This window comes from Pinus tabuliformis, chromosome 4_2 (assembly GCF_031772625.1).
Source record: "Pinus tabuliformis cultivar Carrire ecotype Pingquan chromosome 4_2, CPIR1, whole genome shotgun sequence".
Classification (NCBI taxonomy): domain Eukaryota; kingdom Viridiplantae; phylum Streptophyta; class Pinopsida; order Pinales; family Pinaceae; genus Pinus; species Pinus tabuliformis.
Window position 1 is genome coordinate 548,940,260 of NC_142304.1, and position 23,120 is coordinate 548,963,379.

Genomic DNA, 23,120 nt, shown 5'->3' on the forward strand with positions numbered 1-23,120 from the left:
GATAACAGAAACTCCACCAGGGCGAGGGCCTCTGCTTAAGAATATTAACCTGTAATGGCATACTGAGACACTCATGGGCCGGGTACTTACTGACAGGGTTGACACCTAACAAGAGCTCCTTATTTGATGTTAGAACTCCTGGACAGAATTAACAACATGGAGAACATGCTGAATGACATGGATGACAACCTCAACCAAATTCTATCTACTACCCAGCCTCCATCAACCACAGGAGATGACTCTCACCCTCGAGCTCATACTTAACACCCTGTTATTGAATGACAACTCAAGTGCAACTCTAGGAAAAATGATAACTCTCTCTATACCGTCTCTATTCTTCTACTTGTTTCAGAATGTATTTTGGTCTCTTAGTTTATGTAATTTTGTCTATGTATATCCTTGTTTTTGGTTTAAATTCCCAGACTCTCAGGTCAGAAAGAATGCGAGCAATATGAAAATTTTGTTTATGTGCTATTGCTTTGACCTCCCTAACGATAGACCAAACCAATCCATCTATGTTATAATCACGTTTTTTCTCGCAGTAATATAATCTAAATCCTCTAATCTTACAAAAATATGTCATTATTAGCTCAAGGCTGAACTCTTATGGGATTAATACCCTTACTTACCGGATTTTATTTTAAAATACTCGTTTATCTAACTTACTTGCTACATTAACCCAACTACCTTGTTATTTACTGCGCTAAGCGCATGAAATAACTCCATTCTTTCAAACAATTATATCTCTTTATTTATCCTGTAAACTATTTATAACAACATTCTTTAACCCTACCTTATACCTTTATAAAAAGATTTAATTATCATTATAAATCTCCATCAACAATTATATTTTTATAATATCTTTCCTCAATGATCTTATTACCTTGAAATAAAAATTAAAAACTATCCTAATCCCTAAATATAAACCTTTCCCTAGAATGGAAAATGGTCCTTCACACTCTTATAACCCCTAAAAACATATTCTTTTAAAATATATAGCTATCTCAATTATCACTCCCTTTTAAAAAACACCCTAACATCATATTCACCACTTTTAAAGATTCTCTGCAAAGATTCACCACTTTTGAGGATTCCTTGGGATTGGACTATTCCACATACATAACAAACAACTAAAATGGTCCAATATCAATCAAAATATCCACAATATGACATATTCCATAAATAACTAACACCCCTGAAAAAAAAAAAACACTTTCCTTTTAAACACATCGAGATTTGCAATGTTTAAATACATTGTAAACCAGTCTGACCCCTAACCAGAGTTTGATAAAAATCTCCTAATATTATTAAATTTATTTAAAAAAATAAAATAAAAAATATCTCTATTTTATAATAACTTAATTTTGACCAACTGAAAATTTCGATCACATGATGTTCCATTCCCGAACCTCGTCCCCCCAAAAGAGGGATTTCTATCACGAGCTGTCTGATTGTCAATAACTAAGAATTTCGCAATAAAATAGATTAAACCAAAGCCCTGCATAGTACCGTGAGGCTTTAAAATCCCTTTTAACAAAGTCGTATCCACACATCTCCATTGATTCGGCCTTTAAGCTCTGGAATCTCCCCCTTCTTCTTCATCTGCCTTCAGCTTGCATTCTTTCAGTGTTACCAGCGGCAAAAATGAGTTCTGCAATGCGACGATTGGTGGGATCTGCACTGAAGAATGCATCATCTTCTTCTTTCAAAACTAATGTTATGCGGAGAAGGTTTTATTTGAGTGGTGGAAGTCCGCCACGCAAGGTTGTTGTGTTGGGAGCTGCTGGGGGTATCGGGCAGCCATTGGCTCTTCTGATGAAACTCAATCCTCTGGTGTCAAAGTTGGCGCTCTATGATATCGCTGGCACTCCAGGTGTGGCTGCAGATGTCGGCCACATCAACAGCCATGCTGAGGTGGGTTCCTGTTTTCCTACCGCGTTTTTTTTGTTCTCTGTATGCTGGATCTGTTCTCTCTGCGAACGACAGAGATGTTTTGATTTTAGTTTCAAGGGATCTCCATTGGGATCGATCGTACGACGACCCACTTGGTAGGATCTACTTTTCGTTAGTGTTTTACCTGTTATTAGTTCTTTGATTTTACGTTTCTGATATTATCCATGGTCAGATAATTTATTTATTTTGGTAAGCGCCTATTTTTTTAAAGGAACCAGGCCTTATGCCAGGCTTAGACTCCACTGCTATAACCTGTCAAGGTCTCTGGGATTCTCCGAATGTGGAATTTATTCTTTTGGCCACATTTTTGCAGGAAATATGCCTTCAGGGGCTTTTGAACGTGGGTTTGAGCCCTGAAAGCGCAATGATTTAATTTCTTAAACACAACCCAATTCACGTTAATGGTCAACTCAATTCACTTTCATGGTCAGTTTGTAAATGTGTTTGTGCATATTTTGATTGATGAAAAAAAGCACCTAGATATTTGTTTCGTGGAAATCCATGGCTGCATCATGTGCACCTACTCGATTAGGGTTTTTAATTTTATGGATCTAGGTGAAATTTGGCCCAACAATCCATTGAAGCAACGCCCATCGCATTGTCATTCTAAAATGATTGTATTGTACACCGTGAATATTGGATTTGACTATACCTGACATTCTTTGGGCCATTTCAAAAGAGGCAGATATTGAGGGCTACATTATTATTATTTTTGATTGTTTTCTTGTTGGCAAATGTCTTTCTGTTAACATAGTGGGTTTTGCCCTCATTGTAGATGCTACAAACATAGAATCTCTATTCCACCAATTTCATGCAGGATTTGCACCTGATCTTCTCTGTTGAATCTCAATATGGTAGTTAACTCCGATGGTGAGATAATGCCGCAACATACTTCTAAGAGGGCACTGAAAGTGCTATGATTTAACTACTTGACTACAATCTGCCTGACATTTATGGCTAGATTGAAATTTGGGCTGTGCTTATTATTATTATTAGCAGTAGTAGTATTTGCTATTGATAGGAGAAGGTTGAAATTGAGGTTGGGCTCACTATTATTGTTTTTGTTTGGTCAAGGCCTTTTGACTGGCGTGGGTGAAACACCTTAATTGCATCTATTCATCAAAGTCACGCATGACCTGCAGATGGGCTCATCTGTGCAAACCTCAATAGCACAGGGGTCATCATTAACAGCAACTCTGCATTATCATTGAACTGGTGTTTATCACGTTAACCCGACTTCATATTTTGGAATGACATGGGCAGCTACATTATCATGGAAATATGCCTCCTGGGTTTTGAACCTGGGTCATCCTCATGACGAGCACCCTACAACTTGCCACTAAACCACAGCCCAATGGACGAGGTAGTTCATATTTTTTTGATGAAAAGTGCATCTATATTTTTAGCAGAATCCACGGCTGGATCATATGCCTCTGCTTAATAGTACTTTTTGATTTGATGGATCTAAGTCATACTTGACCTAATGACTACTTAGAAGTTAGAATAGTCTCATTGCATTGTCAATTTGTTATTTTGTGAGGATTGAATTGATGACCCTCTGCATATTGGATTTGCCTCTATATCCAACCTTTTTGGGGTCGTTTAGATTTGCCTCTTTATCCATGAGTAGATTAAATCAAAATAGTCTTCGCGGCGTAAATTAAACTAAGGTTGAATAAATTCCCTAAAGTGGCTTGTGAGATGCTAATTATTTATCACAGCATCACTTTTATACCTGGATTGGATAAGACTATACCCTGATTGAAATGTCGTATACCTGGATTGGACAAGATTATACCCTGATTGAAACGTGGGTTGGTATAGGTCTTCAATCTCCTACGAGCATAATCATTGCTTTTGGTGCTCTATCTCCTCGGTAAAAGCCAAAAGGTGGATTTTACTATAGAATACAAATAATCCTATTCTTGTTCACTATGAGGTGGACATACCATTGCTTGGGTCATGGAACAAGGATAACAAGTTTTACTTCTTTTGGAACTTTGCGATAATAATTTCTTTTCTTATTTTTTGGTCTACATATTTATCATTTAATTTGGTACTGCCATATTGATTTTATCATGCTTGTGTCACGACCTTGTCAGTAATTCACAGCAGTGTGACCTGGGTGCGGGTTGCAGGATATATGGGAGAGGAACAACTTGGCACGGCATTGGAGAATACAGATGTTGTGATCATTCCTGCTGGTGTGCCTCGAAAACCTGGCATGACCCGTGATGATCTCTTCAACATCAATGCAGGGATTGTTAAATCTCTTTGCTCTGCAATTGCAAAATATTGCCCAGAGGTAAGTTGTCATGATTTATGATCTTCTTTGAAGTTTTTGTTTTCATGCGATTTTCTTATTGACTATTTCATAGGAATAAGCATGACGTTCGGGGATACAAAATCTGTTTCATCTTTTGTGTTTCTCTAAGTAATATTTGACCCAATGAGTGATTTGGTGATGACTTGACTCAGTTACTGCCAGTACATGTTACCTGTCTGACCTTATTTTGCATATTTTTTCGGTAAAAGACTTGCTAATGTATGAATTGACCATGGCTTTAAATTCCAAACTGGCCATGGCATTTTGGTGGAAAAGTGAGGACAGTGTTTGATATAAATGTGAAGAATCAGCCATATTTTAAGAGATTGCCAGTCTGTAACAGTAAACCCTAACCCTACTGTAAAACAAGAATTGACCATTGCTTGAAATTCCAAAGTGGCCATGTCATTGAAACAGAGTTGGGAGAGAATCAGGCAACTTGGAATTATGAGAAACAGAGTCGGGGGATGTCAAGTTCCCTATGGCCATAACCCATCCGGGCAAAGTGCATTTTCTCTGAGTGTACAAAACTGCAAAAATCTGAGATGAACAACAGTAATTGAAACATTGTATTCCTTGGATAAAAGGTTTGTAAGTTTATCTGAAGGACTTTTTTGATTAGATTACATCAATTTGTTTTAGCAGGGTTTCATTGGAGTATGGCCACTTTGTTTAAGATAGTACAAGTATCCAGATCATAGAATTGAAGTTGTTTGAATGACCATGGATAATTTTTGGTTCAGTTTGTTAGACCGTTTTTGCCCCATAAACCTGTTCACTGGCAATAAGGGCATTCACGTGCACACTACTGAAGCAGACTTCAACTTTTTCCAGAACTCAAATGATGCTGCATCACTGCATCTTTTTTTTCAAAGTAGGGTTTTATTGAAGTACAGTCACCTTATTTAAGTGAGTGCAAGTATCTAGATTATAGAATTCAAGTAGGTAGGTAGATAATACAAACGTTTTTGGGCCAGAGAGGCACTCGTTGTGTATGATATTAGGGATTCATTCTCTGATTTTCCTTATATATAGTCTTAGCAATTTAATAAGAGCTCTTGTCAGATTCTATTTGGGGCCAATACATTACCAAATAGCACATGCAAAAGCCTCACAATTTCATATAAATTGACCCCGCAATTTGTAACAAGAACATGACTCCCTGAACTGTTATTATTATTATTTAAAAAATAAATATTTAATTATTATTTTTTATTTAACTCTTATAATTAATAAGAAACTTAAAAATTTAAACATATTATGTAGCTAACTTATAATAAAGTGGGTTGATTATATGAATCAGATCAATAAAATTTGTTTTGGAACTCAATTTTTGCATGAACTCAATTTTTCCATCTCATGCTTTCTTATAATATAGTGAATTAAAAAAATCAGGCACAAGGGTTTGCAATGACAAATCTTGGAGTGCCCTTGTTATATAGCATCATTGATTCAAATGAGGTTATCTTATTCACAATTTTTAAATTTATGGGTTTATCCTTAGACTAAGATTTCATATATATTCCCTAAATGATTTCAAACAAAATGAAGATCAATTTGACTAAAACATGCTTAAAAAAATCAATTTGACTAAAAAAAGATTGCTTTGCATGTACAGGGAATCAGAATAATAGTGATGTATTAAGTAATACATGCAAAGAAATCTTTTTCTAGAATGTTTTAGTCAAATTGATCTTCATTTTGTTTGAAATCGTTTAGGGAATCTGGATTCCTGGATGGAGGTTAATGGACATTTTGCAGATGCCCAGATCTATTGTCTGGCTCAATGTTGTAAACATTATTGCTACAGAATTCTAGGAATTCCTTCTCTGATTGTTTGAAGCAAGTTTATGTATATGGTATTAGCAATTTAACGAAAGCTCTTGTCAGATTTTCTTCTATGATTGTCCTTGAAGCAAGTTTATGCATATAGTGATAGCAATTTAATGAGAGCTCTTGCCAGATTTTGTTTGGGGGCAATATATTACCAAACCTAACATGCAAAAGCCTCACGATTTCATATAAATTGGTGCTGCAATTTGTAACATGAACTTGACTTCCCAGATCATGCCTGGGAAGTAGGTAAGAGATCTCATCCTTTAATGTAATAGAAATTCCATTTCTGAACAGTATAGTAGATGATTGTACAGGTTGCATAATGTAGAATTGTAAGCAGTACAGGTGACAACATAAATGAGCTATGTTCAGCTATCACATAAAAGAAAAATTCTTGAACCTCAGTAATTCTGACATATACAAAGATCCTCATGTCTTTCATAAACATTTATCATTTATCACCCAAAGATAGCTGCAGAGTCTACCCTAGATTGGTGGAGTGCTATTACTCTACCCTTTGTCTCCAATATATATACCAAGGGTACCTAGTCTCAGGGCCATCATATCTTGTATTTTATTTATTGTAAAAGGAGTTTCTAACCTCGAAGTCGATTGTATGCATTGACTTCTTATAAGATGAGGCCTGGTGCAGTTCCTAGGTGACTTTGGCAGACTAGATTTTGGCATCTAAGTCAAAGAAACTCTAGCAGGGCCTTGATTCACTGGTGTGGTTGACAATATTGAGCCATCCACCAAGCTCCATTGTTTTTGTGGTCTGCCCCATTCTAATGACATGTCAAAAGGAATGAGGCCAGATGCCTTCCTTTTCAATTTTAATGTCTTCCTTTTCAATTAGTAATGCATAAAGAAAACTAGGACAACAGACAAAGTAGAAAGATTGAAGACTTCTGGTATTAGGTCTGAACTGTTTGAGAGAAAGTGAAAGTTATGACTTCCAAAGAAACTTTTAATTGAGTCCAAAAGCTGGGAACTAAGTTGAGAGAGGAGTATCTGCCAATCAACACTTGGGGCATTGATTATTTCTTGATTGAACTAGGGGGAAGTAATGGTGTCCTCATGATACAGTCACCTTTCCAACGGCTACAATGGGATTTGAAATTTTTAGAATTTGAAAGAAACAATTGTGATTCATCAGTTTCTTGCCTGTACTAGGGATTTAGAAAGCGATTTAGAATCAAACAACAAAAATTTGTATCTGAGTACCTTGTTGGACCTCCACTTTACATTGTTGTAGACATCTACAATCCAAATTTATTGTATTGTCCTCTCATGTCCAAAGTTATTGCAGTAACATATCTCAGTAGCTTGTTGGACCTCCATTTTACATTGTTGTAGACATCTACAATCAAGATTTAGAATCAAAAACAAAAATTACCTTGTTGGACCTCCACTTCACATTGTTGTAGACATCTACAATCAAAATTTAGGATCAAACAACAAAATTTTATATCGAAGTACCTTGTTGGACCACCACTTCACATTGTCGTAGACATCTTAATCAAAATTTAGAATCAAACAACAAAAAATTATATTTGATTACCTTTTTGGAACTCCACTTTACATTGTTGTAGACATCTACAATCAAAATTTAGAATCAACAACAAAAATTCATTGTGTTGTACTATTCAACCTGAATCAAACTCTTTACTGAATGAAATATCAAGGGCTGCTTTCACACCAAAGTTCAGGGACATTGTAATTCCAGCTGCATCTTGGCTGGATACCAATCTTTTTGGTTATCAGCACACCCAGAAGCATCAGGGTGCTTCTGAAATTTTTTCCCAGTGAGGCATACCACCCCCTGATGATCAGGGACCTCGCTGTATATCTGACGATGGCTACTGTGGAGTAAGTGAGACTTGCCAGCACTACACAACGTGTCATCCACATTCAGATCTGATTTGGAATGTCCATCTACAGACAGTCAGAGAGGAACTACCATGGTTTCTTAATGCAATGTGTAATCTTCAGTTTGTTGAAAAGTGGGTCATGGTGATTACACACCAAGAGTGTTGACCTCAAAGGATATGGGAATGGAGTAATTCAAGCACCACACCAAGAGTGTTGACCTCAAAGGATATGAGAATGGAGTAATTCAAGCACCACAACTGAGTACATACGAGACACACCTTAAACAAACAGAGATTTTAATATTTTCCTAAACGCAATGAAAGCTGCAATGGAGTTGGCTCTGGAGCTTGAGACTCTTTAAAGGTTTCAGATTTCTCATATTCTGTGTTCTATATATTCTTTGAGCAATACTTGTACAGTTGGGTTTCAGTGCCATGTTTATTGTGCGTTGTTAAATTACTTGGAGTTTATGGATTTAACCAATAACAGTTTTGCTTATACTGAGCAATGATTTTACTGAATATCATGGATTCGATGGCCCTGCTAGGTATTAAATTAAATGTGAAACTCTAATGTCATTGCTCTGGCAGTCAAGTTGTGTGTCCACATCACCCCATACTGCATACATTCTCTGTGAGTGAAGGCAACAAGGCACCATTCTCAAAAAAAAAAAAATACAACCATGGTGACTTCTCCCTTCAATGGATTGAGTGCTACTTATAAAATAATTTGTTGTGCTTGTACTGTGCTTTGCACGGTCAGCAATATTCGAGGTCTACTACTTTCGAATGTACCTTGCCCTTGTGTTGCTATGAACACACTTTTCTACCAGCGTTGTTGAGTTTCTATGGTCTCCCATCTATCAAGTCTATGATAAGTAGAATAGTTCTATAACGGTTCCAGATCAGCATGATAAGATATTGTATAAAATGCAAAATGAATCACCAGTTTCATAATATACTATCCATAATTACACTCAGTTGTTAGAGTACATGGTATGTAGTCAGAATACTGTGTAATTTTATTTCTAAATACATGGTATTATTCGTTTGGAATTGTTCACACTTCATTTATAGTTAATTATTATAATGATTACTATGACTTTGAACCAGTTAATTATTATAATGATTACTATGACTTGGGGTCCTGTATAAAATTCTGGGAAGTGACAATGCTAGAGCTGTAGTGATCTATGGTTCTATACTTTTAATCTGCAAAAGCTTCTGCAATGATGCTTCCAAACACTTTTTGTGTGTTAAAAACATTTACATTGATGAACCAGAAAGATGCCTTCAAACCATGCCACCATCGACCTAGAACACTAGAAAATATATTGAAGAAATTCCAACTCCTTTACCATTTAAAACAATAGAAAATACATTGAAGAAATTCCAACTCCTTTACCATTAACATTTGGAAAAGTTTGTACATAAGCCGGAAGACAAAGGATAAATTTTAAAAGGGGCTATACCTAAAGACAAAGGATAAAGCTTAAAACGCCATGTGCTCGTGGATAGTATTGAATTCCTTGAAAAGGAATACAAATTAGAAGCTGTATACGAAGGATAGTTAAAGTTTAGAACAATAGAAATTACACTGAAGAAATTCTGACTTTTTTAATGTTACAAATTGCAGGGTCAATTTATATGAAATTGTGAGGCTTTTGCATGTGCTATTTGGTAATGTATTGGCCCCAAACAGAATCTGACAAGACCTCTTATTAAATTGCTAAGACTATATACAAGGACAATCAGAGAATGAATCCCTAATATCATACACAATGAGTGCCTCTCTCGCCCAAAAACGTTCGGATTATCTACCTACCTACTTGAATTCTATGATCTAGATACTTGCACTCACTTAAATAAGGTGACGGTACTTCAATAAAACCCTGCTTTGAAAAAAAGGATGCAGTGATGCAGCATCATTTGAGTTATGGAAAGAGTTGAAGTCTGCTTCAGTAGTGTGCACAGGAATGCCCTTATTGCCAGTGAACAGATTTATGGGGAAAAAATTGTCTAACAAACTGAACTAAAAATTTTCCATGGTCATTCAAACAACTTCAATTCCATGATTTGGATACTTGTACTATCTTAAACAATGTGGCCATGCTCCAATGAAACCCTGCTAAAACAAATTGATGTAATCTAAGCAGAAAAGTCCTTTAGATAAACTTACAAACCTTTTATCCAAGGAATAAAATGTTTCAATTATTGTTGTTCACCTCAGATTTTTGCAGTTCGTTTAGACCAAACCAGTCCCGGTTAGACCGGTTCCGGTCGGTAAACCGGTTCATTAGGTGGACCGGTCGAGTCACCGGTTCCGGTTTTAAAAACACTGTGTATAGTATATTGTTACATATTATATAGATAGAGATATGGAGAGGGGGGAGAGTGTACTGGATAATGTTTTCCTTCTATCAGGAATGGTATATTTGGATTCAAGAAATCATCTAGAATTGGTTTTTATGGCATTGCTGAGGACTTGATATCCATGGCAGGAAATTGTAAATATCATCAGCAATCCTGTAAATTCTACTGTACCAATAGCTGCTGAGATTTTTAAGAAAGCAGGGACCTATAATGAAAAGAAACTCTTTGGTGTTACTACTCTTGATGTTGTCCGTGCAAAGACATTCTATGCTTCAAAAGCAGGAGTTCCTGTTGAAGGTATTTAAAATTCTGGCTTGTTATGCTTAGCTACTCTCAAATATTTAGTATTCTGTAAAATATTTTTATTTTTTATAATTTAATCATGAAATATGCATCCTGGGCAAACATGCTAGGCACTTCTCCTCATTTCAAGGATGGTATCATAGGGCTCAAGGCCATCAAAAATATAGTCAGCTCAAGATGTCACTTGAGGGAATTGAACCCGGGTGGGAAGGATAACAATCTTTGCACACAACCATCTGGGCTAGACACAATACATGATATGCTGCAGGATCTTACCAACATCATGCTTTTTTTAACATTAGATACAATTCTCAGTTTTATGTTTGTTGTTGATGTCATCCTATGCTGTCTGCAGAAGTTGATGTTCCTGTTTTAGGTGGATATGCGGGTGTTACAATTCTTCCACTTTTTTCACATGTATATGACTTTGTTGGATCCTCATCTTGAGTTTGTTCTTTACTCTTGGATATTAGAAGATTAATTTATCAAAGATAAAATGTGATCATAATTACCTACCCTTCAATACAGTTAAAAAGGGAAATAACACTTTTTTGTTTTGATAATTTTTTTTAGGCAACACCAAAGCCAAACTCTGTATTGTCTGAGGAGGACATTAAAGCCTTGACAAAGCGCACACAGGATGGAGGAACTGAAGTTGTTGAAGCAAAAGCAGGGAAAGGTTCAGCCACACTGTCTATGGCGTAAGTTTATGTTTTGGTCCTCTATAGTGGCTAATATGCATTCATATCTTTTTGAATGTTTTTTTATTCTTATGTGACTTTCTAGAGTGCTGAATTTTTCATCTTGATGCAGTAGTTGGAGTCAGATAATCTTATCATGGTGTGTGCTTCATGATTTCATGCTTGGCATGCAACATGATTTCATGCTTGATAAGTACCTAATCTGAGATTCACTGTCAGTGAGAATATGGCATGAAGGAGCTTCTTTCTCTTTATCTGAATCTTGTACTTCATACATTTGCATGTCTCAAATCTTTTGTCTTAAGCTTAGGTACTTATCCTACATGAAATCATGTAGCATGCATGTCTCAAATCTTTACCCTTAGGCTTTCTCATTTGTGTGAAACTCAGCGGGTGCTTTTAACCTGTGAGGTTTGGCCGATGGATTGTTGCCTTTCATTTACCTTAGTTTGATTGAAATGTTCAGAGTTAATCTAGATTCTGCATGCAAAGATCCTTCCCTAAGAAAAGCCATGAGTCTCTTCAAGGATGTTATTCCTTCTTAAACATAAGATATGTCAAATGGATCCCGCAAAAGTTGTGTGCTTGATGATGGGTAAATCTGGGTATGAGATTTACAAATTTGCACTTACATGTATGCCTGTGGTTGCAATTCACAGATAGGCGCATAGCATCCATTCATTACCTCATCTTGAGCATTTGAGCATGTTTCATGCAAAAAACATTGCTGGTCAGTTAAATCCATTAGTTGAAAACTTGGAAGTGAAGAGTAGTGTTGTAGTCTTGTCTATGTTGATGAATGCTTTTTGAGACTTCAAAATGTTTAGACATGCAATTCCTTTTTCATCTTGCTCCTGTGTTCTCAAATTTTTTTTTTCTACTGTTTTTTAAGGCCAAATATAAACCATGGGATATATATTTTTCCTACCGCGTTTTTTTCGTTCTCTGTATGCTGGATCTGTTCTCTCTGCGAACAATAGAGATGTTTTGATTTTAGTTTCAAGGGATCTCCATTGGGATCGATCGTACGACGACCCACTTGGTAGGATCTACTTTTTCGTTAGTGTTTTACCTGTTAATAGTTCTTTGATTTTACATTTCTGATATTGTCCATGGTCAGATAATTTATTTATTTTGGTAAGCGCCTATTTTTTTAAAGGAACCAGGCCTTATACCAGGCTTAGACTCCACTACTATAACCTGTCAAGGTCTCTAGGGTTCTTCGAATGTGGAATTTATTCTTTTGGCCACATTTTTGCAGGAAATATGCCTTCCGGGGCTTTTGAACGTGGGTTTGAGCCCTGAAAGCGCAATGATTTAATTTCTTAAACACAACCCAATTCACGTTAATGGTCAACTCAATTCACTTTCATGGTTAGTTTGTAAATGTGTTTTTGCATATTTTGATTGATGAAAAAAAGCACCTAGAAATTTATTTCGTGGAAATCCATGGCTGCATCATGTGCACCTACTCGATTAGGGTTTTTAATTTTATGGATCTAGGTGACATTTGGCCCAACAATCCATTGAAGCAATGCCCATCGCATTGTCATTCTAAAACGATTGTATTGTACACCGTGAATATTGGATTTGACTATACCTGACATTCTTTGGGCCATTTCAAAAGAGGCAGATATTGAGGGCTACATTATTATTATTTTTGATTTTTTTCTTGTTGGCAAATGTCTTTCTGTTAACATAGTGGGTTTTGCCCTCATTGTAGATGCTACAAACATAGAATCTCTATTCCACCAATTTCATGCAGGATTTGCACCTGATCTTCTCTGTTGAATCTCAATATGGTAGTTAACTCCGATGGTGAGATAATGCCGCAACATACTTCTAAGAGGGCACTGAAAGTGCTATGATTTAACTACTTGACTACAATCTGCCTGACATTTATGGCTAGATTGAAATTTGGGTTGTGCTTATTATTATTATTAGCAGTAGTAGTATTTGCTATTGATAGGAGAAGGTTGAAATTGAGGTTGGGCTCACTATTATTGTTTTTGTTTGGTCAAGGCCTTTTGACTGGCGTGGGTGAAACACCTTAATTGCATCTATTCATCAAAGTCACGCATGACTTGCAGGTGGGCTCATCTGTGCAAACCTCAATAGCACAGGGGTCATCATTAACAGCACCTCTGCATTATCATCGAACTGGTGTTTATCACATTAACCCGACTTCATATTTTGGAATGACATGGGCAGCCGCATTATCATGGGAATATGCCTCCTGGGTTTTGAACCTGGGTCATCCTCATGACAAGCACCCTACAACTTGCCACTAAACCACAGCCTAATGGACGAGGTAGTTCATATTTTTTTGATGAAAAGTGCATCTATATTTTTAGCAGAATCCACGGCTGGATCATATGCCTCTGCTTAATAGGACTTTTTGATCTGATGGATCTAAGTCATACTTGGCCTAATGACTACTTAGAAGTTAGAATAGTCTCATTGCATTGTCAATTTGTTATTTTGTGAGGATTGAATTGATGACCCTCTGCATATTGGATTTGCCTCTATATCCAACCTTTTTGGGGTCGTTTAGATTTGCCTCTTTATCCATGAGTAGATTAAATCAAAATAGTCTTCGCAGCGTAAATTAAACTAAGGTTGAATAAACTCCCTAAAGTGGGTTGTGAGATGCTAATTATTTATCACAGCATCACTTTTATACCTGGATTGGATAAGACTAGACCCTGATTGAAATGTCGTATACCTAGATTGGACAAGATTATACCCTGATTGAAACGTGGGTTGGTATAGGTCTTCAATCTCCTACGAGCATAATCATTGCTTTTGGTGCTCTATCTCCTCGGTAAAAGCCAAAAGGTGGATTTTACTATAGAATACAAATAATCCTATTCTTGTTCACTATGAGGAGGACATACCATTGCTTGGGTCATGGAACAAGGATAACAAGTTTTACTTCTTTTGGAACTTTGCGATAATAATTTCTTTTCTTATTTTTTGGTCTACATATTTATCATTTAATTTGGTACTGCCATATTGATTTTATCATGCTTGTGTCACGACCTTGTCAGTAATTCATAGCAGTGTGACCTGGGTGCAGGTTGCAGGATATATGGGAGAGGAACAACTTGGCACGGCATTGGAGAATGCAGATGTTGTGATCATTCCTGCTGGTGTGCCTCGAAAACCTGGCATGACCCGTGATGATCTCTTCAACATCAATGCAGGGATTGTTAAATCTCTTTGCTCTGCAATTGCAAAATATTTCCCAGAGGTAAGTTGTCATGATTTATGATCTTCTTTGAAGTTTTTGTTTTCATGCGATTTTCTTATTGACTATTTCATAGGAATAAGCATGACGTTCATTGTAAGTTGCTTTGTCGAAGGCTTTGTATGCTTGAGATCTATAGAGATGGCAATATATACAAATACATATTTGCAAGAATCTTTAAGCAAGTTGTTGATCTAGATTTACATACTGTTCTTGTATATAATCAATTCTACTGGAGAGGTTAACGAAGCTTGAAGACTTCTTTGAGTCAAATGAATAGGTGATTGACTCATTATTGAATCTTTATTTAGACAAATTGCAGCTAACTTTTGCCCATAAGAAGGAAATACTAATTGAAATGAACTTAAGAGTAATTAGCTGTGTAGTCCAATGCAAGTTTGCAGCCACTGTTAAAGCCCTGTTATTCTTGTTTCTCCTCTTGTAGTTAGTAACTTAGCTTTTGGACTTTTGAGAAAATTGGCATATGAATATCAATATAAAAAATATCCTTGGTCTTCTATTTAACTGTGCACAAATCCACTTGATCACGAGGTATCCTCTATAACATTATATATTACATACAATCAGTATGTACTACCATTAGTGTGGCAAGTTAATAGATAAAGAAGTATGTTTCACAATTATTTGTTTTGTTCATGTACTGGTGTGTGTGTACAGTATGTATAGTATATTGTTACATATTATATAGATAGAGATATGGAGAGGGGGGAGAGTGTACTGGATAATGTTTTCTTTCTATCAGGAATGGTATATTTGGATTCAAGAAATCATCTAGAATTGGTTTTTATGGCATTGCTGAGGACTTGATATCCATGGCAGGCAATTGTAAATATCATCAGCAATCCTGTAAATTCTACTGTACCAATAGCTGCTGAGGTTTTTAAGAAGGCAGGGACCTATAATGAAAAGAAACTCTTTGGTGTTACTACTCTTGATGTTGTCCGCGCAAAGATGTTATATGCTTCAAAAGCAGGAGTTCCTGTTGAAGGTATTTAATATTCTGGCTTGTTATGCTTAGCTACTCTCAAATATTTAGTATTCTGTAAAATATTTTTATTTTTTATAATTTAATCATGAAATATGCATCCTGGGCAAACATGCCAGGCACTTCTCCTCATTTCAAGGATGGTATCATAGGGCTCAAGGCCATCAGAAATATAGTCAGCGCAAGATGTCACTTGAGGGAATTGAACCCGTGTGGGAAGGATAACAGTCTTTGCACACAACCATCTGGGCTAGACCCAATACATGATATGCTGCAGGATCTTACCAACATCATGCTTTTTTTAACATTAGATACAATTCTCAGTTTTATGTTTGTTGTTGATGTCATCCTATGCTGTCTGCAGAAGTTGATGTTCCTGTTGTAGGTGGACATGCGGGTGTTACAATTCTTCCACTTTTTTCACATGTATATGACTTTGTTGGATCCTCATCTTGAGTTTGTTCTTTACTCTTGGATATTAGAAGATTAATTTATCAAAGATAAAATGAGATCATAATTACCTACCCTTCAATACAGTTAAAAAGGGAACTAACACTTTTTTGTTTTGATAATTTTTTTTAGGCAACACCAAAGCCAAACTCTGTATTGTCTGAGGAGGACATTAAAGCCTTGACAAAGAGCACATAGGATGGAGGAACTGAAGTTGTTGAAGCAAAAGCAGGGAAAGGTTCAGCCACACTGTCTATGGCGTAAGTTTATGTTTTGGTCCTCTATAGTGGCTAATATGCATTCATATCTTTTGAATGTTTTTTTATTCTTATGTGACTATCTAGAGTGCTGAATTTTTCATCTTGATGCAGTAGTTGGAGTCAGATAATCTTATCATGGTGTGTGCTTCATGATTTCATGCTTGGCATGCAACATGATTTCATGCTTGATAAGTACCTAATCTGAGATTCACTGTCAATGAGAATATGGCATGAAGGAGCTTCTTTCTCTTTATCTGAATCTTGTACTTCATACATTTGCATGTCTCAAATCTTTTGCCTTAAGCTTAGGTACTTATCCTACATGAAATCATGTAGCATGCATGTCTCAAATCTTTTCCCTTAGGCTTTCTCATTTGTGTGAAACTCAGCGGGTGCTTTTAACCTGTGAGGTTTGACCGATGGATTGTTGCCTTTCATTTACCTTAGTTTGATTGAAATGTTCAGAGTTAATCTAGATTCTGCATGCAAAGATCCTTCCCTAAGAAAAGCCATGAGTCTCTTCAAGGATGTTATTCCTTCTTAAACATAATATATGTCAAATGGATCCCGCAAAATTTGTGTGCTTGATGATGGGTAAATCTGGGTATGAGATTTACAAATTTGCACTTACATGTATGCCTGTGGTTGCAATTCACAGATAGGCGCATAGCATCCATTCATTACCTCATCTTGAGAATTTGAGCATGGTTCATGCAAAAAACATTGCTGGTCAGTTAAATCCATTAGTTGAAAACTTGGAAGTGAAGAGTAGTGTTGTAGTCTTCTCTATGTTGATGAATGCTTTTTGAGACTTCAAAATGTTTAGACATGCAATTCCTTTTTCATCTTGCTCCTGTGTTCTCAATTTTTTTTTTTTCTACTGTTTTTTAAGGCCAAATATAAACCATGGGATATATATTTTTACCCTGAAGACCTCCAAATCATTTGGAAAAGGAGGTGCTACAGCAAAAGAGATGGGTTGAATTTGTTGTTTGGATGGACTATATGGTATGTAATCTTAGTTGGATTTCCAATATACTTTTAAACCATATTTTCATTTTATTTTTTAGTACTATTAGATATTATATCTTACCTCATTTTATGGTTAACATTGTATAACAAAAACATGCATTGTGTTATGTAATTAATACTAACATGTAATATTGAATTTTTTTGTCAGAATGCTATAGGTAATGATTGCCAAGACGATGATCCAAATTATGTTCAACATATACCAGGAGATGATGAGGATGAGGATGAGGATGATGGTGGTGAAGGAGGAGATGATGATGATAGTTGCGGTGTTGGTGATGATGTGGATCAGAGTAATGAGGATGGTCAAGATGATCATGAAGATGATCTTGGTGGTGGTAGCTAGGCATGCACATGCATTGTTTTTTATGAAGAAATTATTGTGTAGAATGACATTGTTATGTTTAGATGGGTGTTGTGAATTTACCCTATATCAATGAGACATTTTGATTTTGTAATCATACGATGAGTTTGATTTATGTATGTTGTTAATTTATCATAGAATAACGATATTCATGAAATATTTTGATTTGTTAATCATATTTGAATTTTAGTTGTTTTGATTAAAAATAATACTGATTTTATTAGTATTATGTTGCTATTTTATACATGTTTTGAAAATTGTTAATGACACATTGTTATTTTTTTGGATGGATGTTGTCAATTTCTCTTAAATTTCTTTACAAATGATTTTGAATTGTGATATCTGCTTTAATGATATTTAGAAACTATCATATATTTCACTATGAATCTATAAAGGGGGTCATATATGTAAAGAAAAATATACTCTATATAAGAAGTCGAATGCGGATGTAACCATGGATGCAAAATTGAAAGTAAAATTGGATGTTAAACTAGGAATTAATACAAAATGCAAACAATTGACATACAAAGTGTTTTAAATTAGAAGTGAAAAATTGTGCAATAGTTGACACAAATAAGGGAACAAAACATGGCATACAAAAGGATATCAAATTGGGAAAAAACAAGGACACATAAATGGGCACCAAATTAGATGCAAAAAAAGACAACAACTAGATGTAAAATAAGATGCAAAGTTGAGCGTTAAAAAGAAACAAAAAACGTTACAAATTAATATGCCAAATGATGATGCAAATAATGGTGTAAATTTGGGATGCAAACTTGGGTGCAAAAAAGGAAAAAAAAAAATGTAAGAAAAGAAATAAAACAAGATGCAAAATGGGGCTGAAAAAAGGTGAAACCAAGGATGCCATATTGGATGTAAAAAATGATTCCTAATCACATGCAAATTTAGGCTCGAACTCAGACACAAAATTATATGCAAATGTGGACACAAATGAGGCAAAAAAAGATGCAAATTTGGATGGTGAAAATGATGTAAAACTAGACACCAAAAAAATGCAAAATTGGATGAAAAAGTCGGTGTAAATAATGGTGCAACATTGGACACAAGTAGACACAAAAAAATGGTGCAAAAAGGGGCATAAAATAGCTTAAAATTGGATGCAAAACTTGGTGCAAAAACAAATACAAAAGTAGACGTAAAAAATGGCTCTAAATTGAATGTACCATTAGACACAAAATAAGATGCAAAGGTGGACACAACACATGACTCAACATAAGATGCAAATATAAATGCAAATTTCGATGCTCAAAATGATGTAACATTAGATGCAAGAGATGGTGTTAAAAATGATGCAAAATTGGATGAAACAAATGACGCAAAATATGGTGCAAAATGAGATGGGAAAAATGGAGACAAATCAAACGTAAATGTGGATGTAAAAAATGGTCCAAAAAAAGATGCAAAAATGGGCACAAAAATGGATGCAAAATTTGGTACTAAATCAAATTCAACACATGGTGCAAAGATAGGCACCAAAGCTGGTGCAAAAATAGAAGCAAAAACTAGTGTAAGACTAGATACAAAACCTGGCGTAAGACTAGATGCAAAAACTGACACAAAATGGATGCATAAAAAGACGTTAAATTGGATTCAAAATACAGTGTAAACTTGATGCAAATGATGGTGCAAAAATGGAAGCAAAGAATGAGACAAAATAAGAAGCAAAAGAGAATGAAAAATAGATGCAAAAAATGACACAAAACTAGAAGCAAAACCTGTCATAAAATAAGATGCAAATCTTGGTTCAAAATTTGACTCAAAAAATGATGCATAGTTTGGTGTAAAAAATGATGCAAAATCTAGCGTGAAAAAGGATGCAAAATCAGGTGCAAAAAAGGACGCTTTAAAAATTGTACAATAGAGCCAGATTTAGCGCCAGGTTGCTCATCACAATTACAAAAAAATGCACTAAAATCTGGCGCTAAATCTGGCGCAAATCGTTGGTTTTGTTGTAGTGAAAACAGATGTTCTAGAGAATATTCATGTCAGCAAATCTTGTTCTCCTTCAGAACTGGAAATATATAATGCTCTTTTTCACGAATTCAGAGATGTCTTTGCTTGGTCGTATGATAAAACGCCAGGCATTGACTCGAGCATAGTTGAACAAGAAATTAAGATGTATCCAGATGTCAAACCGGTATGACAACGGCTACGGCAGGTGCACCCCAAGAAAGCTGTTGCCATTAAGGCAGAAGTTGAAAAACTTCTCCATGCTGGTTTTATTTACCCGGTTCCTCTAACCGATTGGGTATCGAATATTGTTCCTGTAATGAAAAAACAAGGAACGATTAGAGTGTGCGTCAATTATAGGGATGTAAATCAAGCTTGTCCAAAAGACAACTACCATACACCTTTCATTGACAAGATAATTGATGAATGCGCCGGATGTGAAATCTTCTCATTTATGGATGGATTTTCCGGGTATAATCAAATAAATATCCGCCCACAGGACCAGTCAAAGACTGCATTTATTTGTCCGTGGGGCACATTTGCATATCGCAATCTACCCTTTGGTTTAAAGAACGGAGGGGCAACATTTCAGAGGGCAATGAATTATGCCTTCCATGACATCAAAAACATCGTTCAACCATATCTCAACGATCTTTCGGCTCATTCGCAAAAGCGGACCGATCATCCGCAGCATTTGAGAGCGATATTTCTATGTTGCTGACACTACAAGATACGGCTCAATCCACACAAATGTGTGTTCTGTGTCAGTTCTGGTCATTTACTTGGCTTTGTGGTCTCAAAGGACGAGATTCGTCTCGACCCATGTAAGGTTCATGCAATCATTAATTTGCCTCCACCTTCAAATTTTCTTCAGATTCAGAAACTCCAAGGGAAAGCAAACTTTCTGAGGAGGTTCATTCCAAATTATGCCGAAATTGCTAAAGGTTATACTCGTCTATTGAAAAAAGAAGTACCTTTCGTCTGGGATCAAGTCGCGCAAGCTTCCTTTGATGCTTTAAAAGAATCCCTAATAAAAGCATCATTAATGTACACTCCTGATTATTGAAAAGACTTTAACCTATATCTAGCTGCAGCGGATACAACCATCGCAATGGTTTTAGTTCAAGAAGACAATGGAATTGAACATCGTATATATTATTTAAGTAGAAACTTAAATGATACACAAAGCAAGTACTCCTACGTTGAAAAGCTAGCTCTCGTAGTTGTTCAAGCGATACATAGATTTCGACACTATATCCTCTTTCAAAAAACTACCATTCTGTCAGATTTCAACCCCATGACTTATATATTGTCGCGACAGTTGCTGGGGGGGAAATATTCAAAATGGATAGCAATTCTACAAGAGTTTGATCTAGAATTTATAAAATCCAAATCGAAGAAATCCTTGGTTTTTGTGGAGTTACTATGCGATCTCCCATCATCGTCCAATGATGTAACATCAGAAGAAGCAATCGTGGACGAATCTTTGTTTCAGAAATCTTCAAGCAATCTGTGGTATGGCGACATAATAATCTATCTCCAAACCCAAACATATAGGTCTAATACCTCCCGCTCGGAACAACGACGCATTAGATACCAAGCAAAAGACTACATGATCGTCAGTGATACACTTTACCGTCGTGGTGTCGATACAGTTCTGAGGAGGTGCCTCACCCACGAGGAGGCCGAAAAAGTCTTGAATGATTGCCATTCAGGCACGTGTGGGGGGCATCAATCTGGTTACGCTACAGCGCAAAATATTTTACGAGCAGGATACTTCTGGCCAACAATGTTTAAAGATTGCATAACTGTTATAGCTCCAAATCTCACTCTTATGGTTTGTGATGTTGTACTCATGGCCTAGGGCAACCCCTCCTTCCAGACTTGGTCCTAAAATTTAAAAAACAGTGTTTTATCCCTTATACACGACATTGCCCTGAGTTAAACGCATGTATACGCAGGTTTGTGTATATCCAACCCGCGTGTATGTATTAAAACACTTTAAAAAATATAAAACTCCTTATTTTTGGGCGGAGATCGTGAGTTTTACCTGCTGATCACCTGTTACTGCCCGTGGCCCAACTGTTCCCAACCAACTTTTAACTAAAAAACTACTTTGGAGATGGTATAAAAAGAACTCAAAGGGAAGGCCTAAGGGAGGAGAGAAGAGAGAGAAAGGTTATGCTGAGATTTTTCCCTTGACCAGGTCTGAAGTCCCTTGTGCCTTCTGCACTTCCCCCATTTTGTACAGGAAACCTTTGTTTTCTTGTGTGTTGATGTTCATCCACCATTTATGACATCATGGAGAGAGTCATGGAAGGAGTTTGTTAGAGGCTTGAGGCTGGAACGGATCCGGAAGGAAGCTTTGCTTGGAGCCTGCTGAAGGTGACTCAGGTGAAAATATTCCTTTTTATGTACTTTATTTGTCTATAATAAAAGAAACACATGTCTTGGTTCTCGAAATGAATCTTCTTTATGTAAATGGTATTCATGTTTAGAATTCATATGTAAAAGGTTATTTGGATTTCATAACTAACTACCTTTCTTTATAACATAAAGATGGTTTCTTTATAAAGTTTTTGTCCATGTACTGCTGTGTTCTTTGAATTGTTTGTTTTGCAGGACAAAAGAGAAGAAGGGAACTCCAAGAAGGGTTTGTACCCTAAGGGCCTTCTCAAACGTAGGACCAAAGGTACGTACCCTTATCATAGAATTTGCTTACAATAGCATAATGGCTATGTGAATGCATGTTTCTTTGAATAGATAACTTTCAGTCTGCTAGGGTTTCAACCCAAAAAGCCCTAGGGGAACATTTCCCTCTATCAGAATTGGCGACTCCGCTGGGTACAACACTCTTGTTGTTCCTAGTTTGGGTGTTTTTCAAGCCAATCAGGGCTCAGCTGCCTTGTCTGCTTGCTGTTACTATCTGGCCTGTTCTTGAACTTTAAGCTTTGCCAGTTTCTTCAGTTTTTTTTTTTTTTTCTTGAAGCTTTTCATATACGTTGTTTTTATTAGATATAGAGGCATATATACGCTTGTTTCTTTGAGTGAACCCACGTATACGCAGGTTTCCTCAGATACAGTCGCGTATACACGCAATATGTAGTTCAGTACAGTCGCGTATATATTGTAATTTTCAAGATTTACAAATCCTTTTAGTCTCTGAAGGTTTGTCTGGTGGTTTGAGTCTGTCTGAAACAATCATTTTCCAGTATCAGTTATTTGTTTTACAACGAGCATCTTGTTCCGAATTCTCTCTGATTATAAGGAGTATTGGTCTTGTTTTGTGTTGATTGCAAGCGTCATCGTTTTTTGCTAAAGCACGCAAGATTTCTTGCTAGGAATCTTGGCTGCTTTGTTTCATCAGGGTAGGAAGATTGATCACAATTTTTGTGTTAATCTTGCTTTTGGTGACTTTTTG

At 36.2% G+C, this 23,120-nt stretch overlaps 2 protein-coding genes and 1 long non-coding RNA gene across 3 annotated transcripts; all 3 read left to right on the forward strand.

Annotated features, from left to right (window-relative positions):
* The first annotated feature begins 1,433 nt into the window (after positions 1–1,433).
* On the forward strand, positions 1,434–16,205 carry LOC149170457 (malate dehydrogenase, mitochondrial-like). The gene is made up of 4 exons (XM_089429021.1): positions 1,434–1,914; positions 14,443–14,616; positions 15,454–15,622; positions 15,984–16,205. The coding sequence occupies exons 1-4, from the start codon at positions 1,645–1,647 to the stop codon at positions 16,073–16,075; spliced, it is 705 nt and encodes a 234-aa protein (XP_089285147.1). The 5' UTR covers positions 1,434–1,644; the 3' UTR covers positions 16,076–16,205.
* LOC149170458 (malate dehydrogenase, mitochondrial-like) lies at positions 4,094–11,367 on the forward strand. Its single transcript, XM_089428076.1, has 4 exons — positions 4,094–4,258; positions 10,488–10,656; positions 11,018–11,079; positions 11,236–11,367. The coding sequence occupies exons 1-4, from the start codon at positions 4,097–4,099 to the stop codon at positions 11,365–11,367; spliced, it is 525 nt and encodes a 174-aa protein (XP_089284202.1). The 5' UTR covers positions 4,094–4,096.
* A 128-nt stretch (positions 16,206–16,333) lies between the features above and the next one.
* LOC149170459 (uncharacterized) lies at positions 16,334–17,899 on the forward strand. Its single transcript, XR_016259911.1, has 2 exons — positions 16,334–17,337; positions 17,510–17,899. It is a non-coding gene; the product is annotated as an uncharacterized LOC149170459 (long non-coding RNA).
* The last annotated feature ends 5,221 nt before the right edge of the window (positions 17,900–23,120 follow it).